At 38.1% G+C, this 24,606-nt stretch overlaps 1 protein-coding gene across 1 annotated transcript in view; it reads left to right on the forward strand.

Moving 5' to 3' along the window:
- LOC133630230 (guanine nucleotide exchange factor VAV3-like) overlaps positions 1-24,606 on the forward strand; it is a 277,047-nt gene that overhangs the window by 211,715 nt on the left and 40,726 nt on the right. The window contains exons 21-24 of the mRNA XM_062021697.1: positions 6,451-6,516; positions 8,826-8,860; positions 13,622-13,738; positions 17,713-17,800. Coding sequence (XP_061877681.1) covers positions 6,451-6,516; positions 8,826-8,860; positions 13,622-13,738; positions 17,713-17,800 — 306 coding nt within the window. The remainder of the gene's footprint in view (positions 1-6,450; positions 6,517-8,825; positions 8,861-13,621; positions 13,739-17,712; positions 17,801-24,606) is intronic.

A 24,606-nucleotide genomic window follows, 5' to 3' on the forward strand; every position in this document is an offset into this window, starting at 1 on the left:
AAGTTAATTTGACTAATTTTCATTCATTACTAGTTTCTATGTAACTGTTTTTAAATTGTTGTACTTTCTTTTTTATTCAAGAAAATGTTTTTAATTTATTTATCTTATTTTACTAATTTTTAAAAAAAGTACCTTATCTTCGCCATACCTGGTTGTCCAAAGATATCGGTATCGGTAATTAAAGAGTTGGACAATATCGGAATATCGGATATCGGCAAAAAGCCATTATCGGACATCCCTAATTATAACCATACTAGGGTAGTCCAAATATCAATATTTCGGTGCCAGTAATATTTTGGATACTTTTCTAAATAAAGGGGACCACAAAAAATGGCATTATTGGCTTTATCTTAACAACGAATCTTAGGGTACATTAAAGCTATGTTAATTATTGCAATTTTGTCCTTAAATTAAATAGACAACATACTACACTCTTTTAGTAGAAAGTAAACAAACAAAGACTCCTAATTAGTCTGCTGACATATGCAGTAACATATTGTGTCATTTATACACCTATTATTTTGTCAGAATTGAACTATTAAAGGCCTACTGAAAGCCACTACTACCGACCACGCAGTCTGATAGTTTATATATCAATGATGAAATCTTAACATTGCAACACATGCCAATACGGCCGGGTTAACTTATAAAGTGACATTTTAAATTTCCCGCTAAACTTCCGGTTGAAAACGTCTATGTACGATGACGTATGCGCGTGACGTCAATCGGTGAAACGGAAGTATTCGGACACCATTGAATCCTATACAAAAAAGCTCGGTTTTCATCGCAAAATTCCACAGTATTCTGGACATCTGTGTTGGTGAATCTTTTGCAATTTGTTTAATGAACAATGAAAACTGCAAAGAAGAAAGTTGTAGGGGGGATCGGTGTATTAGCGGCTGGCTGCAGCAACACAACCAGGAGGACTTTGAGATGGATAGCAGACGCGCTATCCGACGCTAGCCACCGACCGCACAGATGATCGGGTGAAGTCCTTCGTCGCTCCGTCGATCGCTGGAACGCAGGTGAGCACGGGTGTTGATGAGAAGATGAGGGCTGGCTGGCGTAGGTGGATAGCTAATGTTTTTAGCATAGCTCTGTGAGGTCCCGTTGCTAAGTTAGCTTCAATGGCGTCGTTAGCAACAGCATTGTTAAGCTTCGCCAGGCTGGAAAGCATTAACCGTGTAGTTACATGTCCATGGTTTAATAGTATTGTTGATTTTCTGTCTATCCTTCCAGTCAGGGGTTTATTTCTTTTGTTTCTATCTGCAGTTAAGCCAGATGCTATCACGTTAGCTCCATAGCTAAAGTGCTTCACCGATGTATTGTCGTGGAGATAAAAGTCACTGTGAATGTCCATTTCGTGTTCTCGACTCTCATTTTCAAGAGGATATAGTATCCGAGGTGGTTTAAAATACTAATCCGTGATCCACAATAGAAAAAGGAGAGAGTGTGGAATCCAATGAGCCAGCTTGTACCTAAGTTACGGTCAGAGCGAAAAAAGATACGTCCTGCACTGCACTCTAGTCCTTCACTCTCACGTCCCTCATCCACAAATCTTTCATCCTGGCTCAAATTAATGGGGTAATCGTCGCTTTCTCGGTCCGAATCGCTCTCGCTGCTGGTGTAAACAATGGGGAAATGTGAGGAGCCCTTCAACCTGTGACGTCACGCTACTTCCGGTACAGGCAAGGCTTTTTTATATCAGCGACCAAAAGTTGCGAACTTTATCGTCGATGTTCTCTACTAAATCCTTTCAGCAAAAATATGGCAATATCGCGAAATGATCAAGTATGACACATAGAATGGATCTGCTATCCCCATTTAAATAAAAAAAAATCATTTCAGTAGGCCTTTAATCTACTTGTTCATTTACTGTTAATATCTGCTTATTTTCTCTTTCAACGTGTTCTATCTACACTTCTGTTAAAATGTAATAATCACTTATTCTTCTCTGGTTTGATACTTTACATTAGTTTTGGATGATACCACACATTTAGGTATCCATCTGATACCAAGTAGTTACAGGGTCATACATTGGTCATATTTTAAGTCAGGAGTGTCAAACTCATTTTAGATCGGGGGGCCACATGGACAAAAATCCACTCCCAAGTGGGCCGGCCTGGTAAAATCACGGCACGATAACTTAAAAGTAAAGACAACTTCATATTGTTTTTCTTTGTTTAAAAATAGAACAAGCACATTCTGAAAATGTACAAATCATAATGTTGTTTTTTTTTTTTTACACTTACACGTTGCAGCCAATAGTATTATATCTTTATTTGTCGTTATTTCAATCAATCAATCAATCAATCAATCAATCAATCAATCAATCAATCAATCAAAGTTTGCTTGTATAGCCCTTAATCACAAATGTCTCAAAGGGCTGCACAAGCCACGACTATTATGTTAGATCCACTATGGACTGGACTTTCACACTATTACATACTTGCCAACCCTCCCGTTTTTAGCGGGAGAATCCCGGTATTCAGCGCCTCTCCCGACAACCTCCCGGCAGAGATTTTCTCCCGACAAACTCCCGGTATTCAGCCGGAGCTGGAGGCCACGCCCCCTCCAGCTCAATGCGGACCTGAGACTGAGTGGGGACAGCCTGTTCTCACATCCGCTTTCCCACAATATAAACAGCTTGCCTGCCCAATGACGTCATAACATCTAGGGCTTTTATAGAGTGCACAACTGCGCACACAACAAGGAGACGAAGCAGAAGAACGAGGAAATTACAGACATGGCGGCCGAAATGATATACTCATCATGAACGGAGAATTTAAACAGGACAATATTGCCATCTAATGGATAGCCACCGGAACACTGAAATTCAAGTATTATTATTTTTTTTCTATGTAAATAAAATATATATATATATATATATATATATATATATATATATATATATATATATATATATATATATATATATATATATATATATATATATATATATATAGTTAGAATTCACTGAACGTCAAGTATTTCATATATATATATATATATATATATATATATATATATATATATACACATATATATATGAAATATATATATATGAAATATATATGAAATACTCGAGTTGGTGAATTCTAGCTGTAAATAACCACGCCCCCACCCCTACCCCCCACCTCCCGATATTGGAGGTCTGAAGGTTGGCAAGTATGCACTATTATGTCAGACCCACTCGACGTCCATTGCATCCGGTCTCCCCTAGAGGGGGGTGGGTTACCCACATCTGCGGTCCTCTCCAAGGTTTCTCATAGTCATTGTTGGGTTGTGAGTTTTTCCTTGCCCTTATGTGGGCGCTAAACCGCGAATGTCGTCGTGGCTTGTGCAGCCCTTCGAGACACTTGTGACATAGGCAGGGCCGGCCCGTGGCATAGGCCGTATAGGCAAATGCTAAGGGCGCCGTCCATCAGGGGGTGCCACGCCAGTGCCACAAATGTTGGAGAAAAAGAAAAAAAAAAGTTGGTACTATTATTTCTAAATACAAAAATAATCCCACGTTAATTAAAATGCAAAGTAAAGCCTATTTAATAGAAATATTATTTGTTACAACATTACGCCCCCCCCTCCCCCCGCACGGTGCGCCCCCTCCCTTCCCGTATCATGACTTTTTTTGGACGTCACCACATCAAAAAATTAACACAAGATGTCAAAACGGCCAAAACTGTCAGGTGCCCAGGGAATAGAAAAGAAGAGGAGGAGAAACGAGAAAAAGACAGAGGTAGCAGGTATGTAACGTTAGCCTACATGAAATTATTTGTCTGTTACAGAATGTGATAGTAACCTGGCTTTTTAGCATTAAGCTAATGTTACATGATTCGGCAATTGCTATTCAATAAATAGCTAGTTCTGTTTTAACGTCGGGTTAATATTGTGGAGGGGGCTAAATTGTTATGGAAAATAATAATGTAACGTTTGGTAATTACAGTACTCCCACTTTACATTCCTCAGGGACATTTGTATTAGATCTTTTAAGCAGGTGTTTTTTGTTTACATTGATATTGCCTTCTGGTTAGCTAATGTTTGCCCTGCAGGTAATAGTCACTTTTCCACCCCTTTATATATTAGGTATAGTTGTAAGCCTAGTTGTTAAAGTGCACATCATTAATGTTAATAAAGCAATATCACATGAGAGGGAATGCTGTTTTTTAATTTGAGCACTGCTGTGATTCGGTTAAAGATAATCATAACATAACATTCTCATATAAAATGTTAATTTGCTTTCTTTAAAGGCCTACTGAAATGAATTTTTTTAATTTAAACGGGGATAGCAGATCTATTCTATGTGTCATACTTGATCATTTCGCGATATTGCCATATTTTTGCTGAAAGGATTTAGTATAGAACAACGACGATAAAGATTGCAACTTTTGGTATCTGATAAAAAAAAGGCTTGCACCTACCGGAAGTAGCGTGACGTAGTCAGTTGAACATATACGCAAAATGATGGCCGCATGAAGTGAGAGAGATTCGGACCGAGAAAGCGACAATTTCCCCATTAATTTGAGCGAGGATGAAAGATTTGTGGATGAGTAAAGTGCAAGTGAAGGACTAGTGGGGAGTTGAAGCTATTCAGATAGGGAAGATGCTGTGAGAGCCGGGGGTGACCTGATATTCAGCTGGGAATGACTACAACAGTAAATAAACACAAGACATATATATACTCTATTAGCCACAACACAACCAGGCTTATATTTAATATGCCACAAATTAATCCTGCATAATAACACCTGCGTGTTTGTTATGCTAGCTCCTAGCTCCTCTGCTAGCTCCTAGCTCCATAGAACACGCCAATACAATTCAAACACCTGATCAACACACACAATCACTCAGCCCAAAAGACCGTTCACCTAACCCAAGGTTCATAAAGCTTATATATTTTTAAAAAGTTACGTACGTGACGCGCACGTACGGTACGGTACGTGTTATGCTAGCTCCTATGCTAGCTCCTAGCTCCATAGAACACGCCAATACAATTCAAACACCTGATCAACACACACAATCACTCAGCCCAAAAGACCGTTCACCTAACCCAAGGTTCATAAAGCTTATATATTTAAAAAAAGTTACGTACATACGCAAAAAAAAGTTGCGCACATACGGTCAAGCGATCAAATGTTTAGAAGCCAAAGCTGCATACTCACAGTAGAACGTCTGCGTCTTTGTCATCCAAATCAAAGTAATCCTGGTAAGAGTCTGTGTTGTCCCAGTTCTCTACAGGCGTCTGTGTATCGAAGTCAAAAGTCCTCCTGGTTAGAGTCTCTGTTATCCGAGTTCTTCCATCTTGACTGCATCTTTCGGGAATGTAAACAAAGAAGCGCCGGCTGTGTACTGTTGTTGCTGACTACGTTCGAAAAATACGTCCATTTCGCACCGACAACTTTCTTCTTTGCTTGCTCAGCTTCCTTCTCCGTAATGCAATGAACATGATTGCAACAGATTCACGAACACAGATGTCAAGAATACTGTGGAATTATGAAATGAAAACAGAGCTTTTTCGTATTGGCTTCAATGTGGAAGGCATACCCGTGTTCCCCGGTCTACGTCACGCGCATACGTCATCCTCAGAGGCGTTTCGAACCGGAAGTTTAGCGGCAAATTTAAAATGTCACTTTATAAGTGGCATGTGTTATAATGTTAAGATTTCATCATTGATATATAAACTATCAGACTGCGTGGTCGGTAGTAGTGGCTTTTAGTAGGCCTTTAAGTAAAAAAAAAAGGTCAAAGACAAAGCTATTCGGTTTCTTGTGAGTATATACACTTCACTGCCGATGTGGGGGGGGGAGCCACCTAAAATCTTGCCTAGGGCGCCAGATTGGTTAGGGCCAGGCCTGGATTTAGGGCTATATAAATAAACATGGATTGATTGATGGTAACCTCCTCGGGAAAATACAGTGCTGTTGTAGACCGATGCAAACGAGGACAGTGACAAAACATGGGTGTGAACACAAAACTGAGCATTGTTGTTTTTGCTGAGACAGCATTTCAGCAAGAATAGTGAATCCGGGAAAACGACTTCCTTTAAAATCATTGCGCGCGCACTTTAACCGTGGAAGTTGCAGTGCGTTAAAAGCAAAAGTATGTCAGTTAATTGTAAGCATGCATGTCCCTAAATTGTAGCCCGAGTGATGCATTTCCACACAACAAGAACAGACAATTAGGCATCGGTGTCTGTTCCGGAGGAGATAACTGCACAATGGTCTCCACAAATCCCTCCATCACCTGAGACGGGACTCCCCGGTGTTTATAAATCAAGACATTAGAGTCGCCCTCTCGGGAGAAATAAGGGCTTCTCTTCCTGCCGACCATTATTGCAACAATAGAATAACAAGGGCGCTGCTCTGTGTCTTGAGCTAATTGTTCCTGAATGGTGAAGACGGAGTCGCCCAGACGTACGCCGCGTCACGTAATTATCTGCTTCTGTGCTTCCAGGGCAGAATCCTGTCAACAAAAGAAGTTGGCTTCTTTCCAAGCGACGCCGTGAAGCCCTGCCCTTGTGTGAGTGAGCAAGCAGCCTTCCCCACTCGCTCGTCAACATGCCTCAGACTTTGTGTGTTTACAGCCTGCACTAATGAGGGCAATATAGGCAAGAAGTACACAACCCAAGACCAGTGGAGTTGGCACGTTGTGTAAATGGTAAATACAAACAGAACGCAATGATTTGCAAATCCTTTTCAACTTATATTCAATTGAATAGACTGCAAAGACAAGATATTCAACTTTTGAACTGGTAAACTCGATTATTTTTGGCAAATATTGGCTTATTTGGAATTTGATGCCGGCAACATGTTTCAAAAAAGACTGAGAAAGTTGAGGAATGCTCGTCCAACAGGTGAACAGGCTAATTGGGAACAGGTGGGTGCCATGATTGGGTGTAAAAGCAGCTTCCATGAAATGCTCAGTCGTTCACAAACAAGGACGGGGCGAGGGTCACCACTTTGTGAACAAATGCGTGAGCAAATTGTCCAACAGTTTAAGAACAACATTTCTCAACCAGCTACTGCAAGGAATTTAGGGATTTCACCATCTACGGTCTGTAATATCATCAAAATGTTCAGAGAATCTAAAGAAATCACTGCACGTAAGCGTAATAAACATTGAATGCCCGAGACCTTCAATCCCTCAGGCGGTACTGCATCAAAAAGCGACATCAGTGTGTAAAGGATATCGCCACATGGGCTCAGGAACACTTCAGAAAACCACTGTCAGTAACTACAGTTGGTCGCTACATCTGTAAGTGCAAGTTAAAACTCCACTATGCAAAACGAAAGCCGTTTATCAACAACACCCAGAAACTCCGCCGGCTTTGCTGGGCCGGAGCTCATCTAAGATCAAATTGTTTTTGGAAACTGTGGACGTCGTGTCCTCCGGACCAAAGAGGAAAAGAATTGTTATAGGTGCAAAGTGTAAAAGATTAAAGATTAAGATTAAAGTACCAATGATTGTCACACACACACTAGATGTGGTGAAATTTGTCCTCTGCATTTGTCCCATCCCCTTGGGGAGCAGTGGGCAGCAGCGGCGCCGCGCCCGGGAATCATTTTGGTGATTTAACCCCCAACTCCAACCCTTTGTTGCTGAGTGCCAAGCAGGGAGGTTATGGGTCCCATTTTTATAGTCTTTGGTATGACTCGGCCGGGATTTGAACTCCAAAAAGACAGCATCTGTGATGGTATGGGGGTGTATTGGTGCCCAAGACATGGGTAACTTACACGTCTGTGAAGGCGCCATTAATGCTGAAAGGTACATACAGGTTTCGGAGCAACATATGTTGCCATCCAAGCAACGTTACCATGGACGCCCCTGCTTATTTCAGCAAGACTGTTATGATCCGCTGCCCGGATCATATTTCTGTTTACGTTTTCTAGTCACTTGTGTTTTTCTGTTAGTCCTGATCTCTTTCTAGTTCCGGTTTATGCACCTGAGTTTGGTTACCACAGTAACTGATTACTTTCACCTGCCGCGGGTGTTCCCGACGCGCACCTGTTTTTCATTACTGTCATCATTATATAAGCCTGCCTTTCCATTCAGTCTGTCTTGCATCGTAGTTTGTGTTCACACAACAGTTGACGACAAAGACAATGCCAAGCCACGTGTTACAACAGCGTGGCTTCATAGTAAAAGAGTGCGGGTACTAGACTGGCCTGCCCGTAGTCCAGACCTGTCTCCCATTGAAAATGTGTGGCGCATTATGAAGCCTAAAATAGCACAAGGGAGACCCCCGGACTGTTGAACAACTTAAGCTGTACATCAAGCAAGAATGGGAAAGAATTCCACCTGAGAAGCTTCAAAAATGTGTCTCCTCAGTTCCCAAACGTTTACTGAGTGTTGTTAAAAGGAAAGGCCATGTAACACAGTGGTAAAAATGGCCCTGTGACAACTTTTTTGCTGCCATTAAATTCTAAGTCAATGGTTATTTAGAAAGAAAAATTAAGTTTCTCAGTGTGAACATGAAATATCTTGTCTTTGCAGTCTATTCAATTGAATATAAGTTGAAACTGATTTGCAAATCATTGTATTCTGTTTTTATTTACCATTTACACAACGTGCCAACTTCACTGCTTTTGGGTTTTGTATGTGAGACACTCCTCTTAAGGAGTCGAACAACCCTAGTTGATAGTAAACTATTATCACTGTGCATTCTGCTGTGAAGATAAGTGTCTTTATTGGGGTCGTGCAGGCACCTTATCAAAAACCTCAGCTTGAAGACGATGCACTTTGGATTTGGCGCCAAGATGATTTAATACAGCGGTCATTGGATGACGGCTTCAGAAAATAATTAACACCTTTTGTTGTGTTCTCTCCAGGTCCCAAAGCCCATTGATTACTCCTCTCAACCGTGGTAAGTTAACAAATAAGCTTCCGCTGACTAATTAAATCATCAATAAGAAGGTAGGAGTCGTCCCTAAATCACAGTTGTATCGAACACAACTAAAGACCGCAAATGGATACAGATGTTTCCGGCTGTAATGGCACTTCCCAGTTAGTTAAAGACGGATTGCTCCTGGGTAAACAACTCCATCCTAAGTGAGCGAGAACGTTCCAGCATAAAGCATGACCACACAATTGCACATAAAAAAAACATATACCGTATTTTTCAGAGTATAAGTCGCACCGGCCGAAAATGCACAATAAAGAAGGAAAAAAACATATATAAGTCGCACTGGAGTATAAGTCGCATTTTTTGGGGAAATGTATTTGATAAAAGCCAACACCAAGAATAGACATTTGAAAGGCAATTTAAAATAAATAAAGAATAGTGAACAACAGGCTGAATAAGTGTACGTTATATGAGGCATAAATAACCAACTGAGAAGGTGCCTGGTATGTTAACGTAACATATTATGGTAAGAGTCATTCAAATAACTATAACATATAGAACATGCTATACGTTTACCAAACAATCTGTCACTCCTAATCGCTAAATCCCATGAAATCTTATACGTCTAGTCCAGGGGTCGGGAACCTTTTTGGCTGAGAGAGCCATGAAAGCCAAATATTTTAAAATGTATTTCCGTGAGAGCCATGTAATATTTTTTAACAGTGAATACAACTAAATGTGTGCATTTTTAAGTAATGCTAGGTTCACACCAACGGCGCTTTGACGGCGCTTTAAAGCGGCATGCAAAGTGGCGTTAAAGCGTAACAAAGCCTGATTAAAGCGTGAGGGTCGCAATGGATCGTGGGAAAGCTTGTAGTGAAGCGGGACGTGCGGCAAGTTCGCCAAATTTTTTAAAACGGTTTTAAAAAATTCGGCGCTCTGTCAAGGATGGAATAAAGCGCCGAGTGCGTATCAAAGCCTGACAAAGCTCAGCAAAGCTTGACTCAAAGTGTAGGAAAGCTTAACAGATCTTGGTTCAAAGCGCGGACCCCAGTCTACAACTACAAATAGGAAGTGACTGTGATATTGACTAGTAAAATTGAATATAAAAAATTAAAGAAATGCCTTTTATTGTCAACTAGCATAAGAAATGAAAGATAGATATTTATTAAGATGACAAAGAAATAAAAGAAATGAAGATATAAAACATAATAAATAATAAACATAATATAACGGAAAAAAAAGAGGAATTGAAAAAATAAATGGATATAAAACATAATAAATAATAAACATAATATAACGGAAAAAAAAGAGAAATTGAAAAAACAAATGAATATAAAACATAATAAATAATTAACATAATATAACAAAAAAAGAAGAGGAATTGAAAAAATAAATGAATATAAAACATAATAAATAATAAACATAATATAACGGAAAAAAAAGAGGAATTGAAAAAATAAATGAATATAAAACATAATAAATAATAAACATAATATAACGAAAAAAAAAGAGAAATTGAAAAAATAAATGAATATAAAACATAATAGATAATAAATAATAAACATAATATAACGGAAAAAAAAGAGAAATTGAAAAAATAAATGAATATAAAGGGACGGCGTGGCGAAGTTGGTAGAGTGGCTGTGCCAGCAATCGGAGCGTTGCTGGTTACTGGGGTTCAATTCCCGCCTTCTACCTTCCTACTCACGTCCATTGTGTCCTTGGGCAAGACACTTCACCCTTTGCCTCTGATGGCTGCTGGTTAGCGCCTTGCATGGCAGCTCCCGCCATCAGTGTGTGAATGAGTAAATGTGGAAATACTGTCAAAGCGCTTTGAGTACCTTGAAGGTAGAAAAGCGCTATACAAGTATAACCCATTTATCATTATTTATCATTATAAAACATAATAAATAATAAACATAATATAACGAAAAAAGCAGAGAAATTGAAAAAATAAATGAATATAAAACATAATAGATAATAAATAATAAACATAATATAACGAAAAAAAAGAGAAATTGAAAAAATAAATGAATATAAAACATAATAGATAATAAATAATAAACATAATATAACGGAAAAAAAAGAGAAATTGAAAAAATAAATGAATATAAAACATAATAAATAATAAACATAATATAACGAAAAAAGAAGAGAAATTGAAAAAATAAATGAATATAAAACATAATAGATAATAAATAATAAACACAATATAACAGAAAAAAAAGAGAAATTGAAAAAATAAATGAATATAAAAAATGTGTGGAAAACAGTATACTGAGTTTTTCACATTTTTTTTTACTTATTTGTTTATCATATTTCTCTTTTATTACATTATGTGTTTTATCCTGTATATAATAAAACAAAAAGAGAAATCAAATAAATAGATAAATCTAAAAAAATGTGGGGAAAACCTAATATACAGAGTTTTTCACATTTTTTTTTACTTATTTGTTTATCATATTTCTCTTTTTTATTATATTACGTGTGCGCACGCACTTTATTCATCAAATTCACAAAATAATAATCACAGCCTCTTCCAAATTGCACATAATTACAGAACAATATCCCATTTCAAAGTCATTATTACAAATTAATGTTCATAATGTTCATGACACATTAATTCCAATGCACAACAGAGCTTGATAATCGTGTCAGAGCCTGATTTAAAGCGTCAGGATCGCATCAAAGCATAATAAAGTTCAATAAAGCGTAATAAAACGTATCAAAGCGTGATTTAAAGCATATCAAAGCGGGATCAAAGCGGCATCAAATCGTGAGGAACGGTAATTCGTCCCCCCAAAGCGGCAACTAATTTGTATCAGAGCATATCAAAGCATAACATTACTTCGGAGATCGGGATATTCGTGGAAAAATTGACAAAAATGACGCCGCTTTGCTCGCCGCTTTAAAGCGCGGTTGGTGTGAACCAGGCATAAGATAGTAGTAGTAGTAATAGAAGTAACATTTTTAGAGTATAATAAGTCTCTTATTCTTTTTAATAACATTGTTATTCTGAAGCTAACCAATAATAAATAAAATACTTCTTACCTTTAATGCGACTTCTTGAACAGGTGCGGTAGAAAACGGATGGATGGATTAAAATGCATGAGAATGTTTTATATTTTGAACGTTATTTTTAACACTGTGATTACCAGGGAAATTATTCATTACTTAAAGTAAAGTTAAAGTACCAATGATTGTCACACACACACTAGGTGTGGTGAAATGTTTCCCCTGCATTTAACCCATCCCCTTGTTCACCCCCTGGGAGGTGAGGGGAGCAGTGGGCAGCAGTGGTGCCACGCCCGGGAATCATTTTTGTTGATTTAACCCCCAATTCCAACCCTTGATGCTGAGTGTCGAGCAATGGGTCCCATTTTTATAGTCTTTGGTATGACTCGGCCGGGATTTGAGATTGATCTGAGAGCCAGATGCAGTCATCAAAAGAGCCACATCTGGCTCTCAAGCCATAGGTTCCGTACCCCTGGTCTAGTCTCTTACGTGAATGAGCTAAATAATATTATTTGATATTTTACGGTAATGTGTTAATAATTTCACACATAAGTCGCTCCTGAGTATAAGTCGCACCCCCGGCCAAACTATGAAAAAACTGCGACTTACAGTCCAAAAAATATGATACACAGTATTTGCCACACCCGACTATAAGCTGCAGATATATACCGCTCCAAAATATATTGTAAATGACATGTTTCCAAATGGGGCAGTAAAAGGGCTGATCAAACAAAACAGAGGTCATCGTCAAGGACCCACTAGCTGCGGAAACTAGCTCTCCAATCAGCTAAACAGACCCCATAACTCCATGCAGACATTTTGGTGAATTTATGAAACTGAAACGGTACAAAAAGAATGCCATTGTAAGTTAAAGGCCTACTGAAAGCCACTACTACCGACCACGCAGTCTGATAGTTTATATATCAATGATGCAGATAGAAACAAAAGAAATAAACCCCTGACTGGAAGGATAGACAGAAAATCAACAATACTATTAAACCATGGACATGTAACTACACGGTTAATGCTTTCCAGCCTGGCGAAGCTTAACAATGCTGTTGCTAACGACGCCATTGAAGCTAACTTAGCTACGGGACCTCATAGAGCTATGCTAAAAACATTAGCTATCCACCTACGCCAGCCAGCCCTCATCTGCTCATCAACACCCGTGCTCACCTGCGTTCCAGCAATCGACGGAGCGACAAAGGACTTCACCCGATCATCGATGTGCTCGGCGGCTAGCGTCGGATAGCGCGTCTGCTATCCATCGCAAAGTCCTCCTGGTTGTGTTGCTGCAGCCAGCCGCTAATACACCGATCCCACCTACAGCTTTCTTCTTTGCAGTCTCCATTGTTCATTAAACAAATTGCAAAAGATTCACCAACACAGATGTCCAGAATACTGTGGAATTTTGAGATGAAAACAGAGTTTTTTGTATAGGATTCAATGGTGTCCGTATACTTCCGTACCAACCCATACGTCAGCATAAAAAAACGTTTTCAACCGGAAGTGTGGCGGGAAATTTAAAATGTCACTTTATAAGTTAACCCGGCCGTATTGGCATGTGTTGCAATGTTAAGATTTCATCATTGATATATAAACTAAACATGAGGACAGAGTCCACATCGCCCAGGGTGCCTGGCCGAGGACGGGCTAGAGTTGGCGTACCGCCTTTAGGCTGCCGCGGAGCCCAAACAGATCATGACACATGCGTCTCTAGTTGCCTAACGATCCTTGATGTGGTGTTAACTTCTTGCGTCGCAGGTTTGCCGGGCCAATGGAGAGACTCCAGGCAGAGGCGGAACTCATCAACCGAGTCAACAGCACCTACTTGGTGCGCCATCGCAGCAGAGAGTACACGGAGTACGCCATCAGTATCAAGTAAGTACTAATTCACCAGGCAGTAGACCAGATATATAAATACGGACCATTGAGATTTTCAACGTTTTACATCTTTTTTTTTTAGACCTTTAACATCAAAACTGTATCCGCCATCGTGATGTGCAGTGCTGTTTTTAAATGACTAAGTCTTGAACTATAGAAAGTATTTCAATGGTTGGAATCTGCACTTTTGGGTGTTTTACGAGTTATTAGGGTAATCTACGTCACAGCAGCTCAGACCAGGAACAAAGCAGAGTGGGCGGGGTTTGTTTTCAGACATCCAGCCCCAAACACATGCGGAAGCAGGTTTTTACAACAAATTTCTGCATAAAAGTGATAATATATAATATTGTAGGTGTTTATTACACTTTGCATTCATATTTTGCTGTTTGTTACATTTTTCTTGCATTTTGCTTGATTGTAAAAGATGTCTATGGAGGAGCTGGTCTGATGTTCAGATGTTGTTAATATTCAGTGTTTTATAGTTCGTAGTTAATATTGTAAATCCCACTTTCTTTATTTTCATGTAAACCCCGTTTCCATATGAGTTGGGAAATTGTGTTAGATGTAAATATAAACAGAATACAATGATTTGCAAATCATTTTCAACCCATATTCAGTTGAATATGCTACAAAGACAACATATTTGATGTTCAAACTGATAAACCTTTTTTTTTTGTGCAAATAATCATTAACTTTAGAATTTGACGCCAGCAACACGTGACAAAGAAGTTGGGAAAGGTGGCAATAAATACTGATAAAGTTGAGGAATGCTCATCAAACACTTATTTGGAACATCCCACAGGTGAACGGGCAAATTGGGAACAGGTGGGTGCCATGATTGGGTATAAAAGTAGATTCCATGAAATGCTCAGTCATTCACAAACAAGGATGGGGCGAGGGTCACCACTTTGTCAACAAATGCGTGAGCAAATTGTTGAACAGTTTAAGAAAAACCTTTCTCAACCAGCTATTGCAAGGAATTTAGGGATTTCACCATCTACGCTCCGTAATATCATCAAAGGGTTCAGAGAATCTGGAGAAATCACTGCACGTAAGCAGCTAAGCCCGTGACCTTCCATCCCTCAGGCTGTACTGCATCAACAAGCGACATCAGTGTGTAAAGGATATCACCACATGGGCTCAGGAACACTTCAGAAACCCACTGTCAGTAACTACAGTTGGTCGCTACATCTGTAAGTGCAAGTTAAAACTCTCCTATGCAAGGCGCAAACCGTTTATCAACAACACCCAGAAACGCTGTCGGCTTCGCTGGGCCTGAGCTCATCTAAGATGGACTGATACAAAGTGGAAAAGTGTTCTGTGGTCTGACGGTTCCACATTTCCAATTGTTTTTGGAAACTGGACGTCGTGTCCTCCGGACCAAAGAGGAAAAGAACCATCCGGATTGTTCTAGGCGCAAAGTTGAAAAGCCAGCATCTGTGATGGTATGGGGGTGCATTAGTGCCCAAGACATGGGTAACTTACACATCTGTGAAGGCGCCATTAATGCTGAAAGGTACATACAGGTTTTGGAGCAACATATGTTGCCATCCAAGCAACGTTATCATGGACGCCCCTGCTTATTTCAGCAAGACAATGCCAAGCCACGTGTTACATCAACGTGGCTTCATAGTAAAAGAGTGCGGGTACTAGACTGGCCTGCCTGTAGTCCAGACCTGTCTCCCATTGAAAATGTGTGGCGCATTATGAAGCCTAAAATAGCACAAGGGAGACCCCCGGACTGTTGAACAACTTAAGCTGTACATCAAGCAAGAATGGGAAAGAATTCCACCTGAGAAGCTTCAAAAATGTGTCTCCTCAGTTCCCAAACCTTTACTGAGTGTTGTTAAAAGGAAAGGCCATGTAACACAGTGGTGAACATGCCCTTTCCCAACTACTTTGGCACGTGTTGCAGCCATGAAATTCTAAGTTAATTATTATTTACATCTAACACAATTCCCCAACTCATATGGAAACGGGGTTTGTCAAACATGTTTGCAGTTATTTCACCTTTTTTTGTAAAGCACATAACTCCACATGTGTTCATTCATAGTTTTGATGCCTTCAGTGACACCTTTGCACACTCTTGGCATTCTCTCCATGAGCTTCAAGAGGTAGTCACCTGGAAGGGTTTTCACTTCACAGGTGTCATAGTTGTGATGCCTTCAGTGACAATCTACAATGTAGATAGTCATGGAAATAAAGAAAAGGCATTGAAATGAGAAGGTGTGTGTCATGTCTGTGTGATCATGTTTGGTTTTGGTTATGTTCGGTTTGGTTTTTGGACCTTTTGTGCACTCTTGTTTGTTTTGTTTCCATGACAACCCATTAGTTTTCACCTGTCCTCATGTCACGCACCTGTCTCACGTTTTGCACTCGCGCACCTGTCACTAATCATGTCACTGTTATTAAAGCCTGTCTTTTTCTGTTGACCGTCCTGGTGACATTATCCTTGCTACCTTTCATTCCAAGCCATTGTTCCCTGCACGTTTTTTCATGCCACAGTAAATGTTGTATATTTCATGTTTATAGTTTTTGCCTTTGTGCAAGTTTTTGATTCATTCGCCAAGTTTTTGTACTTCCGCCTTGTGCGCGCTTTACGTTTGTTCTTTTTGTTAGTGTAAAAATAAACATGTCCTTACCTTCACGCCTTGCCCGCGCCAACTTTCCTATGCATTCCGGGATAACACAACACCCCAAGGTCCACGTATTGACAGTGTGTCCAAACTTTTGGCCTGTACTGTACACTACCGTTCAAAAGTTTGGGGTCACCCAAACAATTTTGTGGAATAGCCTTCATTTCTAAGAACAAGAATAGACTGTCGAGTTTCAGATGAAAGTTCTCTTTTTCTGGCCATTTTGAGCGTTTAATTGACCCCACAAATGTGATGCTCCAGAAACTCAATCTGCTCAAAGGAAGGTCAGTTTTGTAGCTTCTGTAACGAGCTAAACTGTTTTCAGATGTGTGAACATGATTGCACAAGGGTTTTCTAATCATCAATTAGCCTTCTGAGCCAATGAGCAAACACATTGTACCATTAGAACACTGGAGTGATAGTTGCTGGAAATGGGCCTCTATACACCTATGTAGATATTGCACCAAAAACCAGACATTTGCAGCTAGAATAGTCATTTACCACATTAGCAATGTATAGAGTGTATTTCTTTAAAGTTAAGACTAGTTTAAAGTTATCTTCATTGAAAAGTACAGTGCTTTTCCTTCAAAAATAAGGACATTTCAATGTGACCCCAAACTTTTGAACGGTAGTGTATATAAAAGATGTTGGCTAAGTTATCAACATTGATCCCGCCTGCTACCATTTCTTACTCTCTGGCACATCAGATGTTGCGCTGAATTTCCCAATCTACAAGCGACACTCAAACAGTCCCATTATAAAGTGTTTATGAGCCGGCGTAAACAGCAAGCGCCACAAATAAATGAGGACCACTATAAATTAATGTAGGTATGGGAAACACCGCTAGAATAAGCCTTTATTATGCTTTATTTATGGTTTTAGCATACGGTAAATACATTAAATTGTGGCGATAATGAGACGAAATAAGATCTTTAAAAGTGTCACAATACACTGACTTGTTGCCGTGATAAACCCGCGTCGCCGATCTAACGTTAACGACTGTCAATTGATATTTACCGCACTTAAAAGGAAATTACTCTTCACAATTGCCTGGGGGGGGGGGGCTGGCGGCGGGAAAAAAACCAATTTGTCGCTTTAAATAAAAGGAAGAAGACCGCAGAGGTGAATGATTTCGACTGGCGCCAGCCTATGAATGAGGAATATGCGAGTAGGCAGGGAGCCGTTCACCGGATCACCCATCATTTGCACGTCACCCACCTTTAGGACGCTATGCATTCCATTATGGTTCCCACAGGGGGCCAGGGGGCCGACCACCGATCGATGGCGGTGATCAGAGAGGGAAATTACACTCATAACTTATTCAATGGCCCACAGGTACAACAACGACGTGAAGCACATAAAGATTCTGACCAAGGAGAGCTGCTTCCACATCGCCGAGAATAAGAAGTTTAGGAGCCTATTTGTAAGTCTGTTCAGCCTTTTTCCTCTTTTTTTTCTCTTCAATTCCACCACTGCAATTCATGAATAAATCATTGTGTTCATTAGGGAAGTGTCAAAACATGAGTTTTGTTTTAGCAGCGTGCACAAAAATAACTTTAGATTATAGGGACGTGCTTATTCTGGCCTGAGGGCTTCGGCGTTATATATACGTCATATTGGAAAGGTTCGCCACTTACGACGGTTGAACTGAAATGCTGACAGAATGTAGTATGAATGTAAGAGTAGTTTGAATGTTGGAATGGTTTGAATGTTGAAGAGTTAGAATTTCCAGGAAAAAAATCGAGATTTGGTTTGGGACTTGGGAAAGTGTTAGTTTTAATGTCCGAGATGAGTGGACTGTGTTGATGTTGGAATGGTTTGAATAGGTTGAAAAATGTGGGAATTGTGCAACTTGGAAAAATGTCCCATTCGTTTCAATGGGAACTTCCTGGAAATTTGGGAATGATTAGGAGCATGAATGTCCTGAATAAGCTTGATTGGTTGGTGTTGGAATTGTTTAACTCGATCAAGAAATGTTGAAGTAGTAACAATTTGTTTATTGAGAAATTGTATTATGGAATTCCTGGAATTTCGGGAAAACCGGGATTGTTTCCTAAACTAACTTGTTTTTTTGTCCTGACTAAGAACATTGTTTTGATAGTGGAACAGTTAAAATGGGATGAATAAAGGAAAAGGAATAGTCAAAAGTAAAAGGTTGGAAATATAGTTGAAAAAGGGTTAAAAAAATAAACAGGAATTCCTGGAAATTTGTTGAATGTGGAAAAATGATAGTTTGAATGTCCAGGATGAGTGGAATGTGTTTATGTTGGAATGGTTTGAATAGGTTGAAAAATGTGGGAATTGTGCAACTTGGAAAAATGGGAACTTCCTGGAAATTTGGGAATTTTGGGAATGATTAGGAGCATGAATGTCCTGAATAAGCTGAATTGGTTGGTGTTGGAATTGTTTAAATCGGTCAAGAAATGTTGAAGTAGTAACAGTTTTTTATTGAGAAATTGTATTATGGAATTCCTGGAATTTCGGGAAAACCGGGAATGTTTCCTAAACCAACTTGTTTTTTTGTCCTGACTAAGAAACATTTTTTGATAGTGGAACTGTTGAAATGGGATGAAAAAAGGAAAAGGAATAGTCAAAACAAAAAGGTTGGAAATATGGTTGAAAAAGGGTAAAACAAAACAGGAATTCCTGGAAATTTGTTGAATGTGGAAAAATGATAGTTTGAATGTCCAGGATGAGGGGAATGTGTTGATGTTGGAATGGTTTGAATAGGTTGAAAAATGTGGGAATTGTGCAACTTGGAAAAATGTCCCATTCGTTTTAATGGGAACTTCCTGGAAATTTGGGAATTTTGGGAATGATTAGGAGCATGAATGTCCTGAATAAACTGAATTGGTTGGTGTTGGAATTGTTTATATCGGTCAAGAAATGTTGAAGTAGTAACAGTTTTTTTATTGAGAAATTGTATTATGGAATTCCTGGAATTTCTGGAAAACCGGGAATGTTTCCTAAACCAACTTGTTTTTTTGTCCTGACTAAGAAACATTTTTTGATAGTGGAACTGTTGAAATGGGATGAAAAAAGGAAAAGGAATAGTCAAAAGAAAAAGGTTGGAAATATGCTTGAAAAAGGGTAAAAAAAACAGGAATTCCTGGAAATTTGTTGGACGTGGAAAAATGATAGTTTGAATGTCCAGGATGAGTGGAATGTGTTGATGTTGGAATGGTTTGAATAGGTTGAAAAATGTGGGAATTGTGCAACTTGGAAAAATGGGAACTTCCTGGAAATTTGGGAATTTTGGGAATGATTAGGAGCATGAATGTCCTGAATAAACTGAATTGGTTGGTGTTGGAATTGTTTAAATCGGTCAAAAAATGTTGAAGTAGTAACAGTTTTTTATTGAGAAATTGTATTATGGAATTCCTGGAATTTCTGGAAAACCGGGAATGTTTCCTAAACCAACTTGTTTTTTTGTCCTGACTAAGAAACATTTTTTGATAGTGGAACTGTTGAAATGGGATGAAAAAAGGAAAAGGAATAGTCAAAAGAAAAAGGTTGGAAATATGCTTGAAAAAGGGTAAAAAAAACAGGAATTCCTGGAAATTTGTTGGACGTGGAAAAATGATAGTTTGAATGTCCAGGATGAGTGGAATGTGTTGATGTTGGAATGGTTTGAATAGGTTGAAAAATGTGGGAATTGTGCAACTTGGAAAAATGGGAACTTCCTGGAAATTTGGGAATTTTGGGCATGATTAGGAGCATGAATGTCCTGAATAAACTGAATTGGTTGGTGTTGGAATTGTTTAAATCGGTCAAGAAATGTTGAAGTAGTACAAGTTTTTTAATTGAGAAATGGCATTATGGAATTCCTGGAATTTCGGGAAAACCGGGAATGTTTCCTAAACCAACTTTTTTTTTTGTCCTGACTAAGAACATTTTTTTGATAGTGGAACAGTTGAAATGGGATGAAAAAAGGAAAAGGAATAGTCAAAAGAAAAAGGTTGGAAATATAGTTGAAAAAGGGTTAAAAAAAACAACCAGGAATTCCTGGAAATTTGTTGAACGTGGAAAAATTATAGTTTGAATGTCCAGGATGAGTGGAATGTGTTGATGTTAGAATGGTTTGAATAGGTTGAAAAATGTGGGAATTGTGCAACTTGGAAAAATGGGAACTTCCTGGAAATTTGGGAATTTTGGGAATGATTAGGAGCATGAATGTCCTGAATAAGCTTGATTGGTTGGTGTTGGAATTGTTTAACTCGATCAAGAAATGTTGAAGTAGTAACAATTTGTTTATTGAGAAATTGTATTATGGAATTCCTGGAATTTCGGGAAAACCGGGATTGTTTCCTAAACTAACTTGTTTTTTTGTCCTGACTAAGAACATTGTTTTGATAGTGGAACAGTTAAAATGGGATGAATAAAGGAAAAGGAATAGTCAAAAGTAAAAGGTTGGAAATATAGTTGAAAAAGGGTTAAAAAAATAAACAGGAATTCCTGGAAATTTGTTGAATGTGGAAAAATGATAGTTTGAATGTCCAGGATGAGTGGAATGTGTTTATGTTGGAATGGTTTGAATAGGTTGAAAAATGTGGGAATTGTGCAACTTGGAAAAATGGGAACTTCCTGGAAATTTGGGAATTTTGGGAATGATTAGGAGCATGAATGTCCTGAATAAGCTGAATTGGTTGGTGTTGGAATTGTTTAAATCGGTCAAGAAATGTTGAAGTAGTAACAGTTTTTTATTGAGAAATTGTATTATGGAATTCCTGGAATTTCGGGAAAACCGGGAATGTTTCCTAAACCAACTTGTTTTTTTGTCCTGACTAAGAAACATTTTTTGATAGTGGAACTGTTGAAATGGGATGAAAAAAGGAAAAGGAATAGTCAAAACAAAAAGGTTGGAAATATGGTTGAAAAAGGGTAAAACAAAACAGGAATTCCTGGAAATTTGTTGAATGTGGAAAAATGATAGTTTGAATGTCCAGGATGAGGGGAATGTGTTGATGTTGGAATGGTTTGAATAGGTTGAAAAATGTGGGAATTGTGCAACTTGGAAAAATGTCCCATTCGTTTTAATGGGAACTTCCTGGAAATTTGGGAATTTTGGGAATGATTAGGAGCATGAATGTCCTGAATAAACTGAATTGGTTGGTGTTGGAATTGTTTATATCGGTCAAGAAATGTTGAAGTAGTAACAGTTTTTTTATTGAGAAATTGTATTATGGAATTCCTGGAATTTCTGGAAAACCGGGAATGTTTCCTAAACCAACTTGTTTTTTTGTCCTGACTAAGAAACATTTTTTGATAGTGGAACTGTTGAAATGGGATGAAAAAAGGAAAAGGAATAGTCAAAAGAAAAAGGTTGGAAATATGCTTGAAAAAGGGTAAAAAAAACAGGAATTCCTGGAAATTTGTTGGACGTGGAAAAATGATAGTTTGAATGTCCAGGATGAGTGGAATGTGTTGATGTTGGAATGGTTTGAATAGGTTGAAAAATGTGGGAATTGTGCAACTTGGAAAAATGGGAACTTCCTGGAAATTTGGGAATTTTGGGAATGATTAGGAGCATGAATGTCCTGAATAAACTGAATTGGTTGGTGTTGGAATTGTTTAAATCGGTCAAAAAATGTTGAAGTAGTAACAGTTTTTTATTGAGAAATTGTATTATGGAATTCCTGGAATTTCTGGAAAACCGGGAATGTTTCCTAAACCAACTTGTTTTTTTGTCCTGACTAAGAAACATTTTTTGATAGTGGAACTGTTGAAATGGGATGAAAAAAGGAAAAGGAATAGTCAAAAGAAAAAGGTTGGAAATATGCTTGAAAAAGGGTAAAAAAAACAGGAATTCCTGGAAATTTGTTGGACGTGGAAAAATGATAGTTTGAATGTCCAGGATGAGTGGAATGTGTTGATGTTGGAATGGTTTGAATAGGTTGAAAAATGTGGGAATTGTGCAACTTGGAAAAATGGGAACTTCCTGGAAATTTGGGAATTTTGGGAATGATTAGGAGCATGAATGTCCTGAATAAACTGAATTGGTTGGTGTTGGAATTGTTTAAATCGGTCAAGAAATGTTGAAGTAGTACAAGTTTTTTAATTGAGAAATGGCATTATGGAATTCCTGGAATTTCGGGAAAACCGGGAATGTTTCCTAAACCAACTTTTTTTTTTGTCCTGACTAAGAACATTTTTTTGATAGTGGAACAGTTGAAATGGGATGAAAAAAGGAAAAGGAATAGTCAAAAGAAAAAGGTTGGAAATATAGTTGAAAAAGGGTTAAAAAAAACAACCAGGAATTCCTGGAAATTTGTTGAACGTGGAAAAATTATAGTTTGAATGTCCAGGATGAGTGGAATGTGTTGATGTTAGAATGGTTTGAATAGGTTGAAAAATGTGGGAATTGTGCAACTTGGAAAAATGGGAACTTCCTGGAAATTTGGGAATTTTGGGAATGATTAGGAGCATGAATGTCCTGAATAAGCTGAATTGGTTGGTGTTGGAATTGTTTAAATCTGTCAAGAAATGTTGAAGTAGTAACAGTTTTTTTATTGAGAAATGGTATTATGGAATTCCTGGAATTTCGGGAAAACCGGGAATGTTTCCTAAACCAACTTGTTTTTCTGTCCTGACTAAGAACAATTTTTTGATAGTGGAACAGTTAAAATGGGATGAAAAAAGGAAAAGGAATAGTCAAAAGAAAAAGGTTGGAAATATGGTTGGAAAAGGGTAAAAAAAACAGGAATTCCTGGAATTTGTTGAACGTGGAAAAATTATAGTTTGAATTTCCAGGATGAGTGGAATGTGTTGATGTTGGAATGGTTTGAATAGGTTGAAAAATGTGGGAATTGTGCAACTTGGAAAAATGTCCCATTCGTTTCAATGGGAACTTCCTGGAAATTTGGGAATTTTGGGAATGATTAGGAGCATGAATGTCCTGAATAAACTGAAATGGTTGGTGTTGGAATTGTTTAAATCGGGCAAGAAATGTTGAAGTAATAACAGTTTTTTAATTGAGAAATTGTATTATGGAATTCCTGGAATTTCGGGAAAACCGGGAATGTTTTTTAGTTCCTAAACCAAATTGTTTTTTTGTCCTAAGAAAAATGTTTTGATAGTGGAACAGTTGAAAAGGAATAGTCAAAAGAAAAAGGTTGGAAATATAGTTGAAAAAGGGTTAAAAATAAACAGGAATTCCTGGAAATTTGTTGAACGTGGAAAAATGATAGTTTGAATGTTCAGGATGAGTTAAATTTGTTGTTTTTGGAATGGTTTGAATAGGTTGAAAAATGTTGGAATTATGCAACTTGGAAAAATGTCCCATTCATTTCAATGGAAACTTCCTGGAAATTTTGGAATTTTAGGAGAAGCTGGATATTTAATAAATGATTAGGAGCATGAATGTCCTGAATGGTGTTGGAATTGTTCAAATCGGTCAAGATATGTTGAATTAGTAACAGTTTTTCATTGAGAAATTCCTGGAAATTTGTTGAACGTGGAAAAAGGATAGTTTGAATGTCCAGGATGAGTGGAATGTGTTGATGTTGAAATGGTTTGAAAAGATTGAAAAATTTGGGAATTGTGCAACTTGGAAAAATGTCCTATTTGTTTAAATGGGAACTTCCTGGAAATTTGGGAATTTTGGGAATGATTAGGAGCATGAATGTCCTGAATAAACTGAATTGGTTGGTGTTGGAATTGTTTAAATCGATCAATAAATGTTGAAGTAGTAACAGTTTTTTTATTGAGAAATTGTATTATGGAATTCCTGGGATTTCGGGAAAACTGGGAATGTTTCCTAAACCAACTTGTTTTTCTGTCCTGACTAAGACATTTTTTTTGATAGTGGAACAGTTAAAATGGGATGAAAAAAGGAAAAGGAATAGTCAAAAGAAAAAGGTTGGAAATATAGTTGAAAAAGGGTTAAAAAAAAAAAAACCAGGAATTTCTGGAAATTTGTTGAATTTGGAAAAATGATAGTTTGAATGTTCAGGATGAGTGGAATGTGTTGATGTTGGAATGGTTTGAATAGGTTGAAAAATGTGGGAATTGTGCAACTTGGAAAAATGTCCCATTCGTTTCAATGGGAACTTCCTGGAAATTTGGGAATTTTGGGAATGATTAGGAGCATGAATGTCCTGAATAAACTGAATTGGTTGGTGTTGGAATTGTTTAAATCGGTCAAGAAATGTTGAAGTAGTAACAGTTTTTTTATTGAGAAATTGTATTATGGAATTCCTGGAATTTCGGGAAAACCGGTAATGTTTTTTA

The sequence above is a fragment of the Entelurus aequoreus genome, linkage group LG15 (genome assembly GCF_033978785.1).
Source record: "Entelurus aequoreus isolate RoL-2023_Sb linkage group LG15, RoL_Eaeq_v1.1, whole genome shotgun sequence".
NCBI classification, from domain to species: Eukaryota; Metazoa; Chordata; class Actinopteri; order Syngnathiformes; family Syngnathidae; genus Entelurus; species Entelurus aequoreus.